This window comes from Schistocerca cancellata, chromosome 9 (genome assembly GCF_023864275.1).
Source record: "Schistocerca cancellata isolate TAMUIC-IGC-003103 chromosome 9, iqSchCanc2.1, whole genome shotgun sequence".
Lineage (NCBI taxonomy): Eukaryota > Metazoa > Arthropoda > Insecta > Orthoptera > Acrididae > Schistocerca > Schistocerca cancellata.
The window spans coordinates 412,742,958-412,765,396 of NC_064634.1; the positions used below are offsets into that span (position 1 = coordinate 412,742,958).

Below are 22,439 nucleotides of genomic sequence, written 5' to 3' on the forward strand. Positions count from 1 at the left end.
AAATGTATGGATGCATAGATAGTTTAAATCTATCATTGGCCTTGCTGGCTATCGACACTGCATATCCTTTTCTTGTCTTATGATTGAAAATCCAAATATCTTTCTATTTTTTTATATGGCTGCCAATTCATTTAGCTGATTTTGGGAGAAGGGGTGCCTGGACCTCTTGCCCCCCCCCCCCCCCCTCCTTTTCCCCATTTTGACTATGTCCTTGACCACCTGCATCCCTTCATGCTTGTAGTCTTTTTTTATGGTACTTAATTGCTGTTCATCCATTTGAACAAACCCCAGAAATTATCACCATTGATAATAATAAATAAACCCACCACATGTACACAAACCTATTCTACAGGTCAAGTTGATACTTGACTTATGTATTACATAATAACAAAAACAAAATCTCGATGTAATGCCAACTGTGTGCTAGGCCATCAGATTTTTACCTTGCCCTTGATATATAAATTATAAGTTGCAGGGGTGTTATTTTAATGGTTATCTAATGTAAAAACTGATTGGAACTACTTTGTGATTACTGTATCCAGTTCTTGTGCCACAGAGATCAACTATTTTAATTTTTTTTTGTTGGCTATCCATAATTCGTTGTTAATTTAGCTATACATAATTTGTACTTAATTTTACAGGTCTCATAGTGGAGCAGGAAGACATGCCATTCAACGATCAGGGTATCTGTCCAGATATGATCATGAACCCCCATGGATTTCCTTCTCGAATGACAGTGGGGAAACTGATCGAACTTTTGGCTGGAAAAGCTGGCTTAATGCAAGGAAAATTTCATTATGGAACAGGTAATAACATTATACACATAGTAGTCATTAAATTGAAAGTTAGTTGAAGTAATGTGAAGTGTAGGTTAAACATTGAATTTTTGAAATGATAGGCTGAAATCAGTATTGCTATTTTCCAATTTAATACTGGATTTTCATTGTCTATATTGCTCTCCTCCTCAAAATTAAGTGTTAAATAATTTCCTAGTTTCTGTGACCTGTAGTTTCATCATTGCAGCAAGTTTACTAATTATTATAGGTTGCTGAGTATAATTTCCCAGTTTCTATGAGCTGTAGTTTAATAATAAATGAAAAGCACCAGTTTGCTTTTGTTCTACAGTATTACTTTTATTATGTTAACCGGTTTTCGGCTTACAAGGCCATCTTCAAACATCAATGTCAAGCCGAAAACCGGTTAACACAATAAAAGGAATACTTTAGAACAAAAGCCCAATATCTGCTGCATTGCTCATTAATGAGTTTACATGTAGTAGGGTGTTGTTTTTTTACAATGCAAGGACATTGTTGGTTTCAGCACACTGGAGGCAAAGTTATTGCATATGTCCTCAGATCATATAAAGTGTGCAAATATGTGGCTTTGAATTAGCACCAAATTTAAAATGTTATAGCCTTACGTATATGCGATTAGCAGCTGATTTTTGTTCCTACATCCCAGTCAAACTCCTTTTTCGGGATAAATTAAAACTGTACCACTACTACAAACATAAAAAGGGGAAAAAATTGACATGTATATGCTGAAAATTTTAAGTTCTTACATACTGAAATTGGTGCTCTTGTTCCTGTGATAACAAGTATGGGTTTCATAATGCACAGTGTTATTTTCAACCAATGTAATTGGGACTGACACCTCTGTCTTCAGAGGTCAGTGATGTTGCTCACCTTGTGTAATGTATGACTCTTTTTTTTTTATCCATCGTCATTAAAATTATGTGTCGTCATGGTGAAAGTGCTCAGCTTGGAATGTTCAATAACTTTGAACAACATGCAAAAATTTCAAGACCCCCTTTCCAAAAAAAGTTTGATTATTCCAAGTTACATGTTGACCTGACTACCTGTTCACATTCCTCCTCATCTGCTGCTCACTGATACTGTCCACTGAAACCTCTTTTGACTACTGATACTGTGATGTAGTTCCTGTTTATTTAAAATAAACCATGCAAAATTGCCTTACACGGACTGTATTACACAGGTCAGCATTTCTTACATATTTGTCACAAATATTGAAAAATCTAGCACACTGGACTCACATTTGGGTGGAGCAGGCTTCCTGTTAATATGTGGTCATCCAAATGTAGGGTTCCTTAAATTGCTAAAGCATATGTAAAGATGGATCCTTTCAAAAATACATAGCTGCTTCCTCGTCCTTCCCTTCCCTTTTTTTGCCACAAAGTACTGTTCTTTGCTGTTACCATCACAGTGATAAGTAATTTGTCTTACTTGCTGTGACCAGTGTGCACAATTTTTACCTTTAAAAATGTGCTGTCATTTTAAAGTTTCATATCTCACCTGGCAGGAACCACTGACATAACCGTGCAGGATTAGCCGTGCGGTCTAAGGCGCTGCAGTCATGGACTGTGCGGCTGGTCCCGGTGGAGGTTCGAGTCCTCCTTCGGGCATGGGTGTGTGTGTTTGTACTTAGGATAATTTAGGTTAAGTAGTGTGTAAGCTTAGGGACTGATGACTTTAGCAGTTAAGTCCCATAAGATTTCACACACATTTGAACATTTTTGAACCACTGACGCATTTCTCTTTAGGTATTCCCCCTTTTCTTCTTGTCCTGTGTCTCTAGTCTTCATATTCCAAGTGTCCATTATATCAAAACTTGACTAAGAATAGAAAGATACAGTAATTTTACACCTTCCACTCTCTGTAATTTTATTTTGCTGTAGATCTTTCCAGTCCCCTCCATATATTCACAGTTTACTTGTTCACATCTAGCTTTTGTCTTCTCTTCATTCAAATTTATTTTTGTGTGCTCCGTAACATGCAGGGGTGTGAAGTATGTAGGAGAAAGTTGAAAAATAGGCAAGAGGTAATCAGAATTGTAGCTGCAAGGACATATTGTGAACTTTGGATTGATAGCTGTTGGTAATCCGAGTTTGCATCCAGGTATGGCAAACAGTTTGCTACAGTGTTTCAGAAGAGTGTACATTCTACTATACAGTGAAGGCTTCATTCTAGCAAAACACATGCACTTCAGCACAGGAAAACTATATTCTCAGTGCCTTACTGTTGAATACTACAGCAGTGTGTCATTCTATTACTTTATACATGTGTACAAGAAATTTAATCGCATTTTATTTTACACTTCACAATTATTGTGGCTGTAACTAAGCTGGAGGAAATGCTTACAAATGCTGCCTTTTCTGAACCATGCGTTATGTGCCATTTTTATATGAATTTACAAGGTCTGAAATATCATTGTATATAGTTATTTGTGGCTTACGGCGACACTAGTATGTTATTTGCAAACTAAGCAGCCAATCTTTGTCTAGACTATTGACCTTTTGTTTTTGTTTTTCAGCATTTGGAGGTTCTAAAGTGTCAGATGTGTGCGAAGAACTCGCAAAATATGGTTTCAATTATCTTGGAAAAGACTTCTTCTATTCAGGTATTACTGGGGAACCTCTGCAAGCATACATATATTCTGGACCGGTAAGTGCACAGCTCATAATGTATGTAAAATAATTAATACCGATTGTAGAAGATTGAGAAACTACAGTGTGTCTCAAAAGTAATAATTAATATTAATAGAACACATATGTAATATAGAAAACACATCGCTAAACAATAAGGGCACATATACAGTGTTAAAAACCATTCAGTTTCAACATGCATGTGAACATGCAGAGACCAACTTTCTGCTGTAGCCAGGAACATGTTCTGTAGTTGATGGCCATGCTAGATGGCCACGTGGTTTGAGGTGCTGTGTCACGGATGACCTCAGCAGTTTGGTCTCTTAGGAATTCACATACATTTGAACATTTGTAGTTGATGGGGTGTGATGCTGTTAATTTACTCCACAAGCCAATCATGCAACTGACACAGGGTACTGATTTTAACCCTGTACACAGTGGATTTGATATGACTCCACATATATGGTGAATCTTTACCAATCCACTGTTGAGGGAACATTGGGTTGAAGTACTCTCAAACAATGAGAGCAAAGTGGGGAAAGTCCTGCCCTGCTTTTACACAACGGAATTCAGAATTCCATCAGATTCCAATTACATTTCCAGAAAAACCTCAAACACATCAAGGTAATTTATACCTGTTATTGTTTGCTCTCCAGAGAAAAATGTCCATTTTGTCTTAGGTAATCCCCAGTCATCCACTCAGTTCCGGGGTTTTCCCATTCTTACATTGCAGGATTGTCATCATCCCATATCTGGCAGTTGTGATGATCACGTGTGAAATGTAGATTCAGTTGAGAAGAGCAGAGTATCTAACAGATTTTATTTTTCCACAGCCTCCAAAGGGCAGCACACATTTTCATTTGGGCTACATAATCTTCCTTCTCCAGGCGATGCGTTACCCAGGTGTGATATGCCATCTTCTTTGATGACAGTCCAGGCCATTCCTCATTAAGCACACTTCCTCTTCATCTGAATTTGTTGACTAGTCTTTGTTGATGGTCTTTTTCCACATATTCATTGTACCCAACTCGCACACCTTCTTGGTTGTTTTACCACCAAGTTTCCAGGAAACTGTGGCTCTTCTTTCATCAACATAGAGAATCTTAAAGGTCTGTGAAAGAAGAATTGATGGCATTAATGTTTTTATGAAACTGAAGAAACTGCAAAAAGGTGGGAATTTAAGGAGATGGGACCTGGATAAACTGAAAGAACCAGAGGTTGTAGAGAGTTTCAGGGAGAGCATAAGGGAACAATTGACAGGAATGGGGGAAAGAAATACAGTAGAAGAAGAATGGGTAGCCCTGAGGGATGAAGTAGTGAAGGCAGCAGAGGATCAAGTAGGTAAAAAGACGAGGGCTAATAGAAATCCTTGGGTAACAGAAGAAATATTGAATTTAATTGATGAAAGGAGAAAATATAAAAATGCAGTAAATGAAGCAGGCAAAAAGGAATACAAACGTCTCAAAAATGATATCGACAGGAAGTGCAAAATGGCTAAGCAGGGATGGCTAGAGGACAAATGTAAGGATGTAGAGGCTTGTCTCACTAGGGGTAAGATAGATACTGCCTACAGGAAAATTAAAGAGACCTTTGGAGAGAAGAGAACCACTTGTATGAATATCAAGAGCTCAGATGGCAACCCAGTTCTAAGCAAAGAAGGGAAGGCAGAAAGGTGGAAGGAGTATATAGAGGATTTATACAAGGGCGATGTACTTGAGGACAATATTATGGAAATGGAAGAGGATGTAGATGAAGACGAAATGGGGGATAAGATACTGCGTGAAGAGTTTGACAGAGCACTGAAAGACCTGAGTCGAAACAAGGCCCCGGGAGTAGACAACATTCCATTTGAACTACTGATGGCCTCGGGAGAGCCAGTCATGACAAAACTCTACCATCTGGTGAGCACGATGTATGAGACAGGCGAAATACCGTCAGACTTCAAGAAGAATATAATAATTCCAATCCCAAAGAAGGCAGGTGTTGACAGATGTGAAAATTACCGAACTATAAGTTTAATAAGTCACAGCTGCAAAATACTAACACGAATTCTTTACAGACGAATGGAAAAACTGGTAGAAGCCGACCTCGGGGAAGATCAGTTTGGATTCCGTAGAAATGTTGGAACACGTGAGGCAATACAAATCTTACGACTTATCTTAGAAGAAAGATTAAGAAAAGGCAAACCTACATTTCTAGCATTTGTAGACTTAGAGAAAGCTTTTGACAATGTTAACTGGAATACTCTCTTTCAAATTCTGAAGGTGGCAGGGGTAAAATACAGGGAGCGAAAGGCTATTTACAGTTTGTACAGAAACCAGATGGCAATTATAAGAGTCGAGGGGCATGAAAGGGAAGCAGTGGTTGGGAAAGGAGTAAGACAGGGTTGTAGCCTCTCCCCGATGTTATTCAATCTGTATATTGAGCAAGCAGTAAAGGAAACAAAAGAAAAATTCGGAGTAGGTATTAAAATTCATGGAGAAGAAGTAAAAACTTTGAGGTTCGCCGATGACATTGTAATTCTGTCAGACAGCAAAGGACTTGGAAGAGCAGTTGAACGGAATGGACAGTGTCTTGAAAGGAGGATATAAGATGAACATCGTTGTTGTTGTTGTGGTCTTCAGTCCTGAGACTGGTTTGATGCAGCTCTCCATGCTACTCTATCCTGTGCAAGCTTCTTCATCTCCCAGTATCTACTGCAACCTACATCCTTCTGAATCTGCTTAGTGTATTCATCTCTTGGTCTCCCTCTACGATTTTTACCCTCCACACTGCCCTCCAATGCTAAATTTGTGATCCCTTGATGCCTCAAAACATGTCCTACCAACCGATCCCTTCTTCTAGTCAAGTTGTGCCACAAACTTCTCGTCTCCCCAATCCTATTCAATACCTCCTCATTAGTTACGTGATCTACCCACCTTATCTTCAGCATTCTTCTGTAGCACCACATTTCAAAAGCTTCTATTCTCTTCTTGTCCAAACTAGTTATCGTCCATGTTTCACTTCCATACATGGCTACACTCCATACAAATACTTTCAGAAACGACTTCCTGACACTTAAATCTATACTCGATGTTAACAAATTTCTCTTCTTCAGAAACGCTTTCCTTGCCATTGCCAGTCTACATTTTATATCCTCTCTACTTCGACCATCATCGGTTATTTTACTCCCTAAATAGCAAAATTCCTTTACTACTTTAAGTGTCTCATTTCCTAATCTAATTCCCTCAGCATCACCCGACTTAATTCGACTACATTCCATTATCCTCGTTTTGCTTTTGTTGGTGTTCATCTTATATCCTTCTTTCAAGACAATGTCCATTCCGTTCAACTGCTCTTCCAAGTCCTTTGCTGTCTCTGACAGAATTACAATGTCATCGGCGAACCTCAAAGTTTTTACTTCTTCTCCATGAATTATAATACCTACTCCGAATTTTTCTTTTGTTTCCTTTACTGCTTGCTCAATATACAGATTGAATAACATCGGGGAGAGGCTACAACCCTGTCTTACTCCTTTCCCAACCACTGCTTCCCTTCCATGCCCCTCGACTCTTATAACTGCCATCTGGTTTCTGTACAAACTGTAAATAGCCTTTCGCTCCCTGTATTTTACCCCTGCCACCTTCAGAATTTGAAAGAGAGTATTCCAGTTAACATTGTCAAAAGCTTTCTCTAAGTCTACAAATGCTAGAAACGTAGGTTTGCCTTTTCTTAATCTTTCTTCTAAAATAAGTCGTAAGGTCAGTATTGCCTCACGTGTTCCAACATTTCTACGGAATCCAAACTGATCTTCCCCGAGGTCGGCTTCTACCAGTTTTTCCATTCGTCTGTAAAGAATTCGTGTTAGTATTTTGCAGCTGTGGCTTATTAAACTGATTGTTCGGTAATTTTCACATCTGTCAACACCTGCTTTCTTTGGGATTGGAATTATTATATTCTTCTTGAAGTCTGAGGGTATTTCGCCTGTCTCATACATCGTGCTCACCAGATGGTAGAGTTTTGTCATGACTGGCTCTCCCGAGGCCATCAGTAGTTCAAATGGAATGTTGTCTACTCCCGGGGCCTTGTTTCGACTCAGGTCTTTCAGTGCTCTGTCAAACTCTTCACGCAGTATCTTATCTCCCATTTCGTCTTCATCTACATCCTCTTCCAATTCCATAATATTGTCCTCAAGTACATCGCCCTTGTATAAACCCTCTATATACTCCTTCCACCTTTCTGCCTTCCCTTCTTTGCTTAGAACTGGGTTGCCAACTGAGCTCTTGATATTCATACAAGTGGTTCTCTTCTCTCCAAAGGTCTCTTTAATTTTCCTGTAGGCAGTATCTATCTTACCCCTAGTGAGATAAGCCTCTACATCCTTACATTTGTCCTCTAGCCATTCCTGCTTAGCCATTTTGCACTTCCTGTCGATATCATTTTTGAGACGTTTGTATTCCTTTTTGCCTGCTTCATTTACTGCATTTTTGTATTTTCTCCTTTCATCAATTAAATTCAATATTTCTTCTGTTACCCAAGGATTTCTATTAGCCCTCGTGTTTTTACCTACTTGATCCTCTGCTGCCTTCACTACTTCATCCCTCAGAGCTACCCATTCTTCTTCTACTGTATTTCTTTCCCCCATTCCTGTCAATTGTTCCCTTATTCGCTCCCTGAAACTCTCTACAACCTCTGGTTCTTTCAGTTTATCCAGGTCCCATCTCCTTAAATTCCCACCTTTTTGCAGTTTCTTCAGTTTCAATCTGCAGTTCATAACCAATAGATTGTGGTCAGAATCCACATCTGCCCCAGGAAATGTCTTACAATTTAAAACCTGGTTCCTAAATCTCTGTCTTACCATTATATAATCTATCTGATACCTACTAGTATCTCCAGGATTCTTCCAGGTATACAACCTTCTTTTATGATTCTTGAACCAAGTGTTGGCTATGATTAAGTTATGCTCTGTGCAAAATTCTACAAGGCGGCTTCCTCTTTCATTCCTTCCCCCCAATCCATATTCACCTACTATGTTTCCTTCTCTCCCTTTTCCTACTGACGAATTCCAGTCACCCATGACTATTAAATTTTCGTCCCCTTTCACTACCTGAATAATTTCTTTTATCTCGTCATACATTTCATCTATTTCTTCATCATCTGCAGAGGTAGTTGGCATATAAACTTGTACTACTGTAGTAGGCATGGGCTTTGTGTCTATCTTGGCCACAATAATGCGTTCACTATGCTGTTTGTAGTAGCTAACCCGCGCTCCTATTTTTTTATTCATTATTAAACCTACTCCTGCATTACCCCTATTTGATTTTGTATTTATAACCCTGTAATCACCTGACCAAAAGTCTTGTTCCTCCTGCCACCGAACTTCACTAATTCCCACTATATCTAACTTTAACCTATCCATTTCCCTTTTTAAATTTTCTAACCTACCTGCCCGATTAAGGGATCTGACATTCCATGCTCCGATCCGTAGAACGCCAGTTTTCTTTCTCCTGATAACGACGTCCTCCTGAGTAGTCCCCGCCCGGAGATCCGAATGGGGGACTATTTTACCTCCGGAATATTTTACCCAAGAGGACGCCATCATCACTTAATCATACAGTAGAGCTGCATGTCCTCGGGAAAAATTACGGCTGTAGTTTCCCCTTGCTTTCAGCCGTTCGCAGTACCAGCACAGCAAGGCCGTTTTGGTTAATGTTACAAGGCCAGATCAGTCAATCATCCAGACTGTTGCCCCTGCAACTACTGAAAAGGCTGCTGCCCCTCTTCAGGAACCACATGTTTGTCTGGCCTCTCAACAGATACCCCTCCGTTGTGGTTGCACCTACGGTACGGCCATCTGTATCGCTGAGGCACGCAAGCCTCCCCACCAGCGGCAAGGTCCATGGTTCATGGGGGGGAACGGAATGGACAGTGTCTTGAAAGGAGGATATAAGATGAACATCAACAAAAGCAAAACGAGGGTAATGGAATGTAGTCAAATTAAGTCGGGTGATGCTGAGGGAATTAGATTAGGAAATGAGACACTTAAAGTAGTAAAGGAGTTTTGCTATTTAGGGAGTAAAATAACCGATGATGGTCGAAGTAGAGAGGATATAAAATGTAGACTGGCAATGGCAAGGAAAGCGTTTCTCAAGAAGAGGAATTTGTTAACATCGAGTATAGATTTAAGTGTCAGGAAGTCATTTCTGAAAGTATTTGTATGGAGTGTAGCCATGTATGGAAGTGAAACATGGACGATAACTAGTTTGGACAAGAAGAGAATAGAAGCTTTCGAAATGTGGTGCTACAGAAGAATGCTGAAGATAAGGTGGGTAGATCACGTAACTAATGAGGAGGTATTGAATAGGATTGGGGAGAAGAGAAGTTTGTGGCACAACTTGACTAGAAGAAGGGATCGGTTGGTAGGACATGTTTTGAGGCATCAAGGGATCACAAATTTAGCATTGGAGGGCAGTGTGGAGGGTAAAAATCGTAGAGGGAGACCAAGAGATGAATACACTAAGCAGATTCAGAAGGATGTAGGTTGCAGTAGATACTGGGAGATGAAGAAGCTTGCACAGGATAGAGTAGCATGGAGAGCTGCATCAAACCAGTCTCCGGACTGAAGACCACAACAACAACAACAACAACAATGAAATTCATGTTACTTTTGTGACACCATATATTTTTGTAACAAGATTATTTTGACAGCATTCAAGCTGTAAATGTGGCCTGGACAGGATATTTAACAGACTCAGATTTACTTAATATACATGGTGTCTCAGAAGAAATGGTTGATATTCAGGAATATAACAGGAACTCTTATTTAAAGCAAAAATCTTCGTATGGACATAAGCCCTGTTTTGAATGTTTTCAGTGATAGAACACATTTAATATCACTTTTTCTTTGACAACTTGAAAACTACAGCATCTGGTGAAAATGTGTCACAGTACAATATTAAACTACATTAAATGTCCTACAAAAGAAGGTCCTATTAAACTTTTTTCTCTAAGACTAATAGTTTGCACAAAGAGAGCAAGAGAATATTGAAAATCTGACATGATGTGCACGTGTTGTAGCTTATGTGGTTTTTGTAGACCAATGTGAAGTGGTTTCCTGACTTGTGGTACATCAGGTGTCCTGTATCAAATCGTTAACCTAGACTTCCTCTGCACTACTGTGGTATTTTGTGAACAATGACAATTGAATAATACAGAAAATAACAATGTACATTAAATGTTTTTTTATCTTGGATGCCATTCAAAATAGGGCATGTGTCCATATGATGTTTCTTTTACTTCAAATAAGTGTGTCTGTCATTTCCTGAATGCCAGCCATTTCTTCTGGGACACTCAGTAGAAATGTAAATCCCCCCCGCATTTATTTATTATAAGTATGGCACCACAGCCTATCGTCTCACTGTGTGAGAGTTGAAGACATTATGATAAATAACAAACCAACTCAAACAAAGTCTTAGTGTTTGTGATATGCCATTGTGTTCTTCCAGTTGTTGTCCAACACGATATATGTATGTTTAAATTTAGAATTCACTTCCTGTTAATTACCTCAATGTATTGCTGATGCAAATATCACAGCTTTCTGAGTCTGATGCTCAGTTCTGTTAGACTGTTATGTAGTATGACTTGATACTTTTGCTTGAGAGTATTACTGGGCATATAAGACATCACTGTCTATAGATTCCATAACTGTGTTATATTTGTGTGTTTTAAAATTTTTGTTACTGTCAAATGTGAGATCAATGAACCATGTTCTGTAGCTAGATTTACTAATAAAGGTTAGTTTATGATGTCAGATCCATGTTGTGCCCACTCAGGCATCATAACAGACTACAGTACAGCAGTGACATTTGTACAAAAGTGATTGACTTTACATACTAGATGCTCCTATTGAAGCTGTATTTCAAATATAATAAAAGCACAGTAGCAGACCATCACAAAATGACATTTAAAAGTTCCTACAATGTTTAAAAAAAATGCAAACGTAAAATATTTTATTCCCAGGGGATAAAGGTCTGAAATGTACAATATGTATGCAAAAAATATTATTTATTGAAGGAAATAACAATTAAAAGCAAACATAATACCTAGCAAGATACAACTCATATCAGGTAACTCATGTTGTGACCCAGAAAAAATACAAAACTTTCTACAGCGCATTTTTATTGCAGCTTTGTCATTCCTGAGCATACTATACCTGTCACATTTTGCAGTTGGCTTTGACAATCATGTACATATGTACAAGCCACATAGAGCATTGAAGGGGATACTTTTATCAAAATTAGCTGCTCCATGTCCTTTTTCTATGTCAGTACATTTTTGTCAGCCAGACATCCCGGAAAGTCCTGGGTTGGCATGTTTTTTAGTGCATGCGTAACAGCAGTTTTTACATTGAAACTTCCTGGCGGATTAAAACTGTGTGCCGGACCGAGACTTGAACTCGGGCCTTTGCCTTTCGCGGGCAGCTATGAGGACGGGGCGTGAGTCGTGCTTGGGTAGCTCAGTCAGTAGAGCACTTGCCCACGAAAAGCAAAGGTCCCGAGTTCGAGTCTCGGTCCGGCACACAGTTTTAATCTTGCCAGGAAGTTTCATATCAGTGCACACTCTCATTCCAGTTTTTACATTGTCAGTGGTCTCAAAATCATGTCCATTCAAGGGTGCATTGATGTAGGGAAACAAGAAACAGTCTGTTGGAATAAAAACAGGGCTGTTGGGGGCCAGGCAGCATAGCCATATTGTTTTTGACCAAATAATCCATCACTACATGCATCCCTTTTCGGGGTGTGGTGACTGCGATGTTTGTCACGTGGAGTTTTGTCTCTCTGTCTCAGGGTCATATTCAAAAACCCAAGAGTCATCTCCCTTTATAACATTGTCAGAAAAAATAGCATCATTTCTACACAACTCCATAAGTTCTTTACAAACGAGCACTGGGTTGAACTTATGGACGTGTCCAAATTTTCGGGACCAATTTTAAGCACCCATTCTTCATCTTCAGTTTCAGTCATGTGCGCAATGGTTTTGGGTATAATCAGAGTCTGAGCTACCAAAATAACACTCATTCTACAACCTGTGTTCAAAAGTTCATGCATCTTTTGACATTGAAGAACATCCATAGCAAGTTCCATCTGCAGTATCACCTGGCCTTCCAAAAATGCTTTGTGAAACCAAAATCCTGCCACTTTGACAGACATTCATTCTCAAATGTCTACTTAATCATAGAAATGTTTTGACCATGGACTTTCCAAGTTGCACATAGAATTTGATTGAGTACTATTGTTTGTGGGAACTGGAGACATCCTGACTCTCCAGGAGCTCAAGGGAAAATTGGGTTGGTTGTGTTGGGAAGCTAACTACCGCCACTGACTAGCCTGGGTAAGTAGACTGCACTCCCACCACTAGGACTGTCAAAATAAAATTGGTGACAGACCTTGCTGCTACACCTGGTGTGAGGTACTTTAGCACTGACTGGAGGGTCATTAAAAGCTTTAACTGTGAGTGGAAACATTGACAATTAGTAAGAAGCCACATGATGCCTGACGCCACCAACAAACTAATTACCATCTGTTCATAATATGCTCTAGACCAGTTCAGTAAGTCATCTAGCCAATGTTCCATTTTTTGCCATAGCGAGTACTATAGTGCATTTAAAATTAATTGCAACTTTTGATGTTTGGCTCAGCAGGTGGGGGGGCATGTTTGACGCTGTTGCCCAAGTAACACCAATGGCAAGCCTGCTTTCTCTCCCACGCTGCCAGTGGTGTCCCGCAATGCATGCATCTATGTTCGTTGTCTCTTGTTGGAGTGTGGTATTTTCTGGTGCTGAAGTGTTCTGCAGTGGTCAGGTGTCATGAACGAGTATTTTTGTGTTGGCGTTGTGTTTATAACAACAGTGCAGCATGTCAGAACACAAGATTCACAGTGAAAGAGGTCCTCCAAGAACACGTTTACCAGCTGCAAAGATAATGCTCTGATGCAAAGTATTTTTCCGAATTTGACAATAGTAATGGACAGTGCACATACCAATCTGTTGTGATAGATGAATCTCCAACAATGCAGTCTAGGAAAGCAGATATTTTATTGTGTGTAGAAAGAAATGGCCCACTGGATAAAGTTGAATCTAGCATGTATAATGCAGAGTTAATGGAACTTGTAGTGCCGTACAAGCCAAATACACCACATTACCAGGTCGCTGAACTGGCTAACGCTAAAAGGCATAGTTTAATCAGGCTTTCTTTGTATCATGCTCGTTTAAAGAATATATGGTCCTAGATAAGAAGTAATGTGGCAAAAAGCAACAAGAAATTTATGGACAGTGAGGTTGAAATGCTGACGAAAGAAGCAATTGTAAATGTTACACTACAGGACTGGTCTTGAATTATCAGCCATATCAAGAAGGTAGTTGAGGAGACGTGGATTCATAAGGGACTGTGATGAGTTTGAGTAATACATAACTTCTCTTGTGCCATGATAGAATGTGCTTCTTTTACCTAAACACAGCAGAGTTTACAAATATTCATGTCACTAACATTCTAATGCAGTTGAAATTATGACAGAATCCTAAAACAGTGTGTTATTAAACTGGCAACTGAGGACAAGTCAGGTTAATAGTTATGAGAAAGCCCATTCTCAGTATAAAAATAAACATTTAACTTCTTCACTTACACTGTTGCAAAACCTGCAGAAATTTTCATTTCACCAGGTATTTGTGGACCTTAAAAGTTACAATATTCCATCTAAAAAACTGTAGTTTCTTGAATATAGTGGTATATATGGAAGTTACACGTATCACTCATATAGTAAAATACTCTCCTCTTTGCGTGCTAACATTTACCGAAATCTTGTTTTGATATCTGAGATCGTTTGTGAAATACAAGGGATTTATGAATGTTTAATTCTGGTTTGTTTACTGGTGCATGCATTCTTGATGGAACCCTTTACATTGATTCCATTTTCTCGATGTTGGGGACAGATAGCGATATTCTTTAAAGTTTAAAGAATAATTCAATATGTTGTCTAAATTTCATAAGCCACAGCATATGAACTAACATGCACCAAATGTGTATTCATAATGGGCTATGTTTTTACTGCAAGCTTTAAGAATTTCCTGTAGTAGTTTACCTGATATTGAAGTATCACAATAATTATGACCATTAACGAAATGATAGGCAGTTCATCATGAATCTGATAAATGAAGCTGTAAGATGTACAAGAGTCAGTGTTTATTACAGAATACTTTCTTTAGAATGGTTTGAGAAAGATCGCTGATCAGTTGGCTTGTGACGCTTGCAGTTCATGCAGTCAAGTGAGCTACCACATTAATTTTAAACACATTATAACACCCAAGAAACCAACAGCGTGATTATTATTAATGGGATGAGCATATTATTGTTTTTAAATTGTAGTTTGATGTGGATGTAAAACTACCATCAAATTAGCCATAATTTGAGGATGGAATGTAAGAATATTATGAAAAGAAAAGTCGCCACTCACCATATAGTGGAGATGCTGAATTGCAGATAGGCACAACAGAAAGACCGTCACAAATAAGCTTTCGGCCTGCAAGGCCTCACTCATGCAAATGCAGTGAGTTTGTGTGTGTGCGTGTGTTTGGGGGGGGGGGGGGGGGTGTCTATTTTCGACAAAGGCCTTGCTGTATTTGTGACAGTTTTTTGTTGTGCCTATCTGCAACTCAGCGCTATATAGTGAGTGGCAACTTCCCTCTTCATAATATTGTAGCCATAATTTGAAATGGACTATTAATGTAGGTTATAAAAATAGTCAAGATAACTTAATTATATTCATGCAGCTGACAAGCCTAATTAATTTATTTTTATTGACTGGAACTTGTCACATTGAAATGCATGTTTTATAATTAGGAAATGTAATTAATGGAAGTCCCCAAGCTCTGAAAAAGTAAAACAATAAACTGGTGCTGGAATTCTTTTTTATTTCATGATTACCGGTTTCAGTGAAACTAAAGCAGCCATCATCGGATCTTAGGACACACACAGGTTACAGCATCAAGGCAAACAATGGTGATATTAATAGTTGCCTGTAACAAGCAGGCCTTACAAAATTTTCGTAAGTAGCACGTAGGCGTCCAAGAGAGATGACATTATAAATGTTAAATGTCTCCATCACATACAAGCACAAGCTAGCTTACAGCACGATTGCTCTGAAAAATATTAATGGAGTAACACCATGACAATTAAGAAGAAACAAAAACTTGTCATGCCTCACCCAGTGAGGTCCAAGATTTAGCACATCAGTGCTTTGAAAAACAAATGCCTCATAGTGAGGTCCAAAATTCAGCACATTAGGTGGGAAAACAGCATGAAAAAAATTACAAGGAACAAAAAACTGTGAAACCTTGCAGCGAGGACCAAAGTATAGCACATGATTACTTTGAAAAATTGTTATGAAACAGCACAAAAAAAGATAAAAAATACAAATAAACTTGACAATCACTTTGACATATTCTTTACTTTTACAGAAAAAATAGTTAAACAAATATTGAGTTTACCAGGAAATCAGTTTGATAATGAAACAAAATGTATGATGCCACCATTAGGCACGGCGAAGTCAGTATGGAATACCACATGCTAAACTGAACGTGGGAGTAGTTATATTTATAAACTATGAGCAAAAAAATCTTTGAAACTTTAACAAAACATCCACAGATAAGTGAAAGGAACAAAAAGGAAAAAAACATGGAAAAGAAATCTCTCTCATTCAGTCATCTCTCTCATTCAGTCATCCATATATCCACCCACAAAGTTAGTTGTACAGTATAGGAATTGTGTAATTAGTCCCTGAAGCATTTAGGCATCAAGAATGTCTACTACTTATCTTAATGTAAACAAGCCATTTATAACGGTGCTTGTGAGTGGCATTAATAAACAACCATCAAAGGAAAGAAAATCTTAAATATTACGTCTTTGATGTATATCAAACTCATTGGCTTATGTGTTTCTCCTCAACTATTGTGCACTAAATAGGCTGTCCAACTTCAGTTAATTAATAAGTTAAAAGCATTAATTTGCTTTGATTACTTATTATTCCCTTCAGCTGCTGATGTCGCTGTGGGCAACAATCGATCATCAATAACATATATTCACTTTCTCCTCTGCATCTAGACAAAAACTTAAACAAGAATGAATGCGCATCTGCTTAATGTCTGTGAAAGTAACCAACACTGAAGTGGTTCATTTGTGACACCTACAGGAAAAAAAAAAAAAAAAGATTGCTACAAACATCAATAGGACAAAATATCTTCATTCAGAATCACTGAAGAGATTAAATAAATTGTGGAAAAAGGAAATGTGTGTATTTTTGATACCTACCTTTAGCCATTTAGTTGCTCCTTGCCTCCATTTCTTGTGAGTAATATGGCCTTGGATACCACCAGGGCTGACATTGTGACTTTGCAGGGATCTTTCTGTTGCTTAGGATTGTCTCCCACAACGTTGGGCTGAATATCATTCTGTAGTGAACTTCTAAAACATAACTTGGAAGAAAACACTTCAGCAAAAAGCACTTAATTGTGCTGTCAGCAGTGTTATCAGAGTGCTCATAGTATACCCTATGGCTAAGTGTTGTACCTCATATCTGTTCCAGATATTAGTAATGGACTCTCAGTCATTTCTCCCATACAGTAGGCTCAGAAAGCAGCAGCATGAACACCAAATTCTGTAATGGGTCCCTAACTTTCTTAAAAATTGCTGGTGTTTCTAATGGACTGCAGCAGTGGATGGCACATAAATGTCACCCTCAAAAATATCTCAATGGTCCAGGCATACTCTGACACATACAAAAATCAACCCTAATACCTCATGGTGGTTTCCATCCCCCTCAACGTGGACACTCAAAAAAATCTTCCTTGTACATGGTCAAACTATGAGCTTCTTCCTATACTAAACGCTCCAGTTGACTTTATTCACTCCTGCTAATCGAGCTTGGCAGAGCTATGTTCTATTTTCTTTCTATTACACCTTATTGAGCAGGTCAAACTTCAGTCGTGCTGCAATATTTGTAGTGTGGGTGTATGTCATGCCCGTACTAATCCCAACTCATTCTTCAACATAGGAAAAACGTGTGCACCTGTGCACCATCTCAATTGCCTGCTACCTCTTTATTTAAAAATTTCACTGTATTCATTCATTAGACAGCTTAGCATGCAGGTCATATCAAAAACATTATCAATTTATTCCCCCAGCACTTACCTTTATCAAAATTGTTAAACAGACTGCAAGACCATAATGAAAAGAAAAGCACAAATTATTGCTCGGTTTGATGCACAAAATACAAATTGGAAAAAATCCCACATGTCATAAAACAAATTACACACAAATTCCCCAAAACATATCCCTGCAAACAGTAACTTCTTAGGTAGACGCAGTGTACCAGTGTACTGTACACTAAAATCACAAGCTACATACTGTAGACTAACTCCTCCACTTCTTCGCGGTCGTCTCTGCTATTTATCTGATGCAGGTTTGTTTATTGGGTCTGTACCCCTGATTATTCCAATCATTGTTGGTTTGAACCATTATGCAACTGATTCTGCTGCAGGCCAGGTGCTCCCACTCCCACAATCCGGGCACCTTGCCTCTTGTCTTCTTTCATTCCCTCAATTATAATCGTTATTGTTGCCAGGATTGTTCAGCCAATTTGCCGTTTCATGGTGATTACTGTGGCATGGCTGGCTCACCCATGAGCTGAACCTGTCATCCTTACATTCATTGTAGAAACGGTGTGATCTTGCAACTGTTTCTGTGAGTTGATTCGTTATTCCCATTCTCACCATTAATGTGTTGAAGCCCTTATAATAGGGTCTTGAACATTTGCTTGTTGTCTTTGCAACATTCTACAAGTGTCCACTGATAAGAGTGTGGCAGTTTGGTGTAACAGAACAGTATTAAATCAGTTGGCCCAAAGGGGCACCAAGAAACTGGTTCTTTTAACACTTTTTCTTGAGAAAGTTGACAGGGCTTCATATACCCCAAATTCGTAAAATTTTTATCCAACATGGTGTCATCTTTAGCACACACTTGAGCCTCCCGTGACCAATATGCCGTGACGTCTCCTGAAACTATCAGTAAGAATGATGACTTGTGCTACTGTTTACACCTTTGCTTCATCTTCGCCTTCAAGAAAACTGCAAACAAATTCAAGTTGAAAGTGAACAAGCCACAGTGGTGGGACTGAATAAGCTAACTGTCATGCTCAGGCTCTGGGAGGGAAGTGTTAATTATTTTCCCTAATCATTCAATTCTCCCTCAGTTGACCTCATGGCTTCGTTGAATGCTGGACACAACTCATAGCTTGGAGCACTTAGTGTCTGTAGTGGCATGCTCATGTTACCTGTGAGTGATTGATTTGGTCACTACCTGTAGTAGTGTCCAATACAGCAGGGATGCTGCACTCGGTTGTTCTGACACCACTCACCACACCTAATGTTTGTGACACTTTCATTCAGATTCCTCAGTCATTATTTCTTGCTGCTGCTTGCATACCCTGTTGATGTTTTCCTGTACTTCATTATACAACAATTCCTGCATGTCTACCATCGTGGAGATCAGTATAGAGGACTTCCTGTCAACTCCTATCACTATGTCTCCTTGATTGCGGTTTCTATTTCAAGTGGAATGAACTGTATTGCCCTTCCACTTCTCCAATTCTCTGTACTGCATCTCCTGTTCTGTCTTTTCGGTCACCCTGATGCTGTTCTATCCCAGAAACTGCCTATTATTAACTGCTGGACTTCCATAATCTGTTTGACACTTTTGTAATTGTTTGTTCATGGCTCTCTAATGCATCTGAGACTTCTTTATTAATTTCCGTCTGTTTTTGCTGGAAAACCTCATTGATTTTTTGATGCTCCTCAAAGTTTTTGACTGAGCAAGGTGGTGCAGTGGTTATCACACTAGACTTGCATTCCGAAGGTTGACAGTTCAAACCTGCATCCATTCCTTCAGATGTAGGATTTGCGTGATTTCCCTAAATTGTTTCAGGCAAATGCAGATGGTTCTTTGAAAGGGCATGGCCGCTTTCCTTCCCCATCCTTGACACAATCTGAGCTTGTGCTCTGTCTGTAATGATCTCGATGTTGATGGGACATTAAACTCAGTCTTCCTTCCTTCCTTTAATGTTTTTGGTATTAATTCGATTGCATTTACACTGACTGATTCGACTGCATTTCCACTGACTGATTGCTCGCAACCAGCACAATGCTGAACAACTATGATTGAGATGGTGCCCAGACTCATAACGGACACAAATTTTCAACCATGATTGCAAAACTATAAAATTCCATAATTAAAAAAGATTATGAATTCCAACAGAGCACACAACAGATCAAAGAATAAAGGAAAAACCAGAAAGAATTATCACCAGGTGAGTGAGCTCCAGTGAATGTAACTTGATAACAAAACAAAAACGTGTGATTATGAGAAAGATCCCCTTTGAAGCAAGAATTAGATTGCAGAAGAATACGCATACTAGTGCATGAAATGTGTAGATCATGTTGTGAAAACCATAAAACTGGAAATGGACTTCTCTCCTCTAACAATATCACGATTTTCAAATTTGGGAGTGCACATTACAAATTCAGTCTTACTGTGACTGCTGTTAAGGTTGCTGCAGACAAGTAGCAGCACTGAACTGCAGCTGCTGGTAACTGTTGTTGGGGTGAGGCTATATGATGTGATTGCAAATCTTGTCATGCTTCTGATCAGTGTTGTGGATACGAATAAGCCCCAAAGTGAAACTTCAAAGACTTGGCAGGAGATGGGGGGCAGGGTGGGGTGGGGTGTGGGGCAGAGGAGGAGGAGGAGGAGGAGAAGAAGAAGAACAAGAAGCAGCAGCAGCTAAGTATGACTTTGAGTAGAATCACCTAGTAGAAGATCAAATCAGAAATCCTCTCTTGATTTTTGATAGCCTTTCTTCACAACTTGAAAAGGCACATGGCATACTCTTTTCGAACCAATCCCAGAAAGGGCATAAGTGCACTTCCAATCAGGTATTTGGAAGTCAGTTCACTAGCTCCCAAGATGAAGTTAAAGATTTATCTACCCATGAGATACGTATATATGGAATGGGAGATGAGTGTCACCCTGTTCCGATGTCCAGACTCGTTTATGGAAAATTCTGAAAATTTTGTTGGGCTTTGCACAATGTCCCCAGGGGAAGTGCAAAGTTTGGAAATTTTGCAAACATGCAAATGGCTGCATATTTTGCATGCAAAAACATGTCTGGAAACCACACACAGCAAGATTATGGCAAATGGACAACTAAGGACTCCATCCAAAGTTTACTAACAAGCAGAGTTCTCATCTCTTCCACTGGTGGTGTCTTGTTCTGCTGTGGAGGACACCAAGTCTTCAGTTCCACTGCTCATTGTCTTTGGAGGCTGAGGCAGGAGGTTAATTCCTGAAAGACTTACCCATATGTCAGCGTGGTCTGCTAGCATGGGACCTGCCTTATGAGTGACTGGCAATTCTTCCAGAATGTGTGAAAGTTCCTTCTGTTTTCACCCCACTGAAAAGGGATTCCCTAGTCAAGATGCATTTAATGAAAGAACTACTACAAGAATGAAATATAGATGTGGGTAACCAACATTGCCGCAAGATACCCCTAACCACTCATGTAATCAGCGCACAATAGGTGAAATGTCGACAAGTAAAAACTGAATTGGAAAGTAAATGAAGCAACAGTCTCATATGCAAGTTCAGTATGTGAATAGGATAAAATGTGAGAGGAAAGGCTCACCCTATGTCACAATTTGGTAGCTCTGAGGGTGGCAGCAATTTGAAACAGAGAAAAGTCAGCACAAAGTGTTCTGTATAGTGCCAATTCTAACAATCAGTACTTGGGAAGGTAGCTTCCAACTTATTATGATCATACTTAAGCTAGTCTGTTTGGGACTCATAATGTACTAAGTTATGTAAGTTACCCATTAACAAGATCGACAAATGTGTGTCCTGAAGTGTTGCCACACACTGTCAGTATTGGGCCTGGAGCAAAATAGTTTAACAACTACTGCTTTACATACTCACTAGTCTGTCATATCAAATATTATGATGATCTGTGAGTCTCTGAATCTATCGTACTCGTCTACTGTCTGTCCAATACAGCACTGTAGTATTGTACAAGAGAGAGGGAGGGGGTCTGTCAAATACACTGCATGATTATCCAAGCAGATAGTCTGACACAGTAAAGTTGTGAAATAATTCTAAGGGACACATGGGGCACCTGAACCACTGGCAATGTGTGAAACACATTCTGCAGGAGCAGCACTCATGTTCTGTCTCAGTGGATGGGCTACATACTAATTGACTTCAATGGTTCTCCATCTTCCACGACTTCCATAATGCGGGCATGCTTGTGTGTAAACATGCAGTTACGAACATGAACTTCACAAAGTGGTTATTTAAAAATTATGACTGAGCATAGAATTCATGATTTGTATATAATACCTGTCTTGTCACAGCACAATGAACTTCCATATCAACATTTAACATGTTCCTTGGCATCATTGATATTTGTGTTCCTAAGGAACTAAGTCACTTATCAACAAAACCTTGTCTTTTGCAGGTTTATTACCAAAAGCTCAAACACATGGTGCAGGACAAAATGCATGCTCGGTCACGTGGTCCAAGAGCAGTTTTGACTAGGCAGCCTACAGAAGGCCGAAGCAGAGAAGGTGGTCTTCGCCTGGGGGAGATGGAACGTGATTGCCTCATTGGTTATGGTGCAAGGTATGTATTATGAGGAAGTCCATGAAATATTTCAGGGGGAAGTTCGTAAATTTAAAAGTGAGGAGGTATAAAATAACATCTAGGTTGCAAACTGACGTATTTGGAAAGGAAGTGGAATTGGTCATGTTCATTTAATTATATTTTAAGTAATATCAACAGAAATATCATTTGTCTCATTGTAATATCAAACACTACAACAGTTTCGTTATAAACTGAAAGCACCAATCTTGTATTCTGGATTA

At 39.1% G+C, this 22,439-nt stretch overlaps 1 protein-coding gene across 2 annotated transcripts in view; it reads left to right on the forward strand.

Moving 5' to 3' along the window:
- The window catches only part of LOC126100625 (DNA-directed RNA polymerase III subunit RPC2), a 178,484-nt gene that overhangs the window by 150,718 nt on the left and 5,327 nt on the right, over window positions 1-22,439 (forward strand). For both annotated transcript variants that reach the window (XM_049911251.1, XM_049911252.1), the window contains exons 18-20: window positions 642-806; window positions 3,331-3,461; window positions 22,034-22,197. In XM_049911251.1, coding sequence (XP_049767208.1) covers window positions 642-806; window positions 3,331-3,461; window positions 22,034-22,197 — 460 coding nt within the window. The remainder of the gene's footprint in view (window positions 1-641; window positions 807-3,330; window positions 3,462-22,033; window positions 22,198-22,439) is intronic.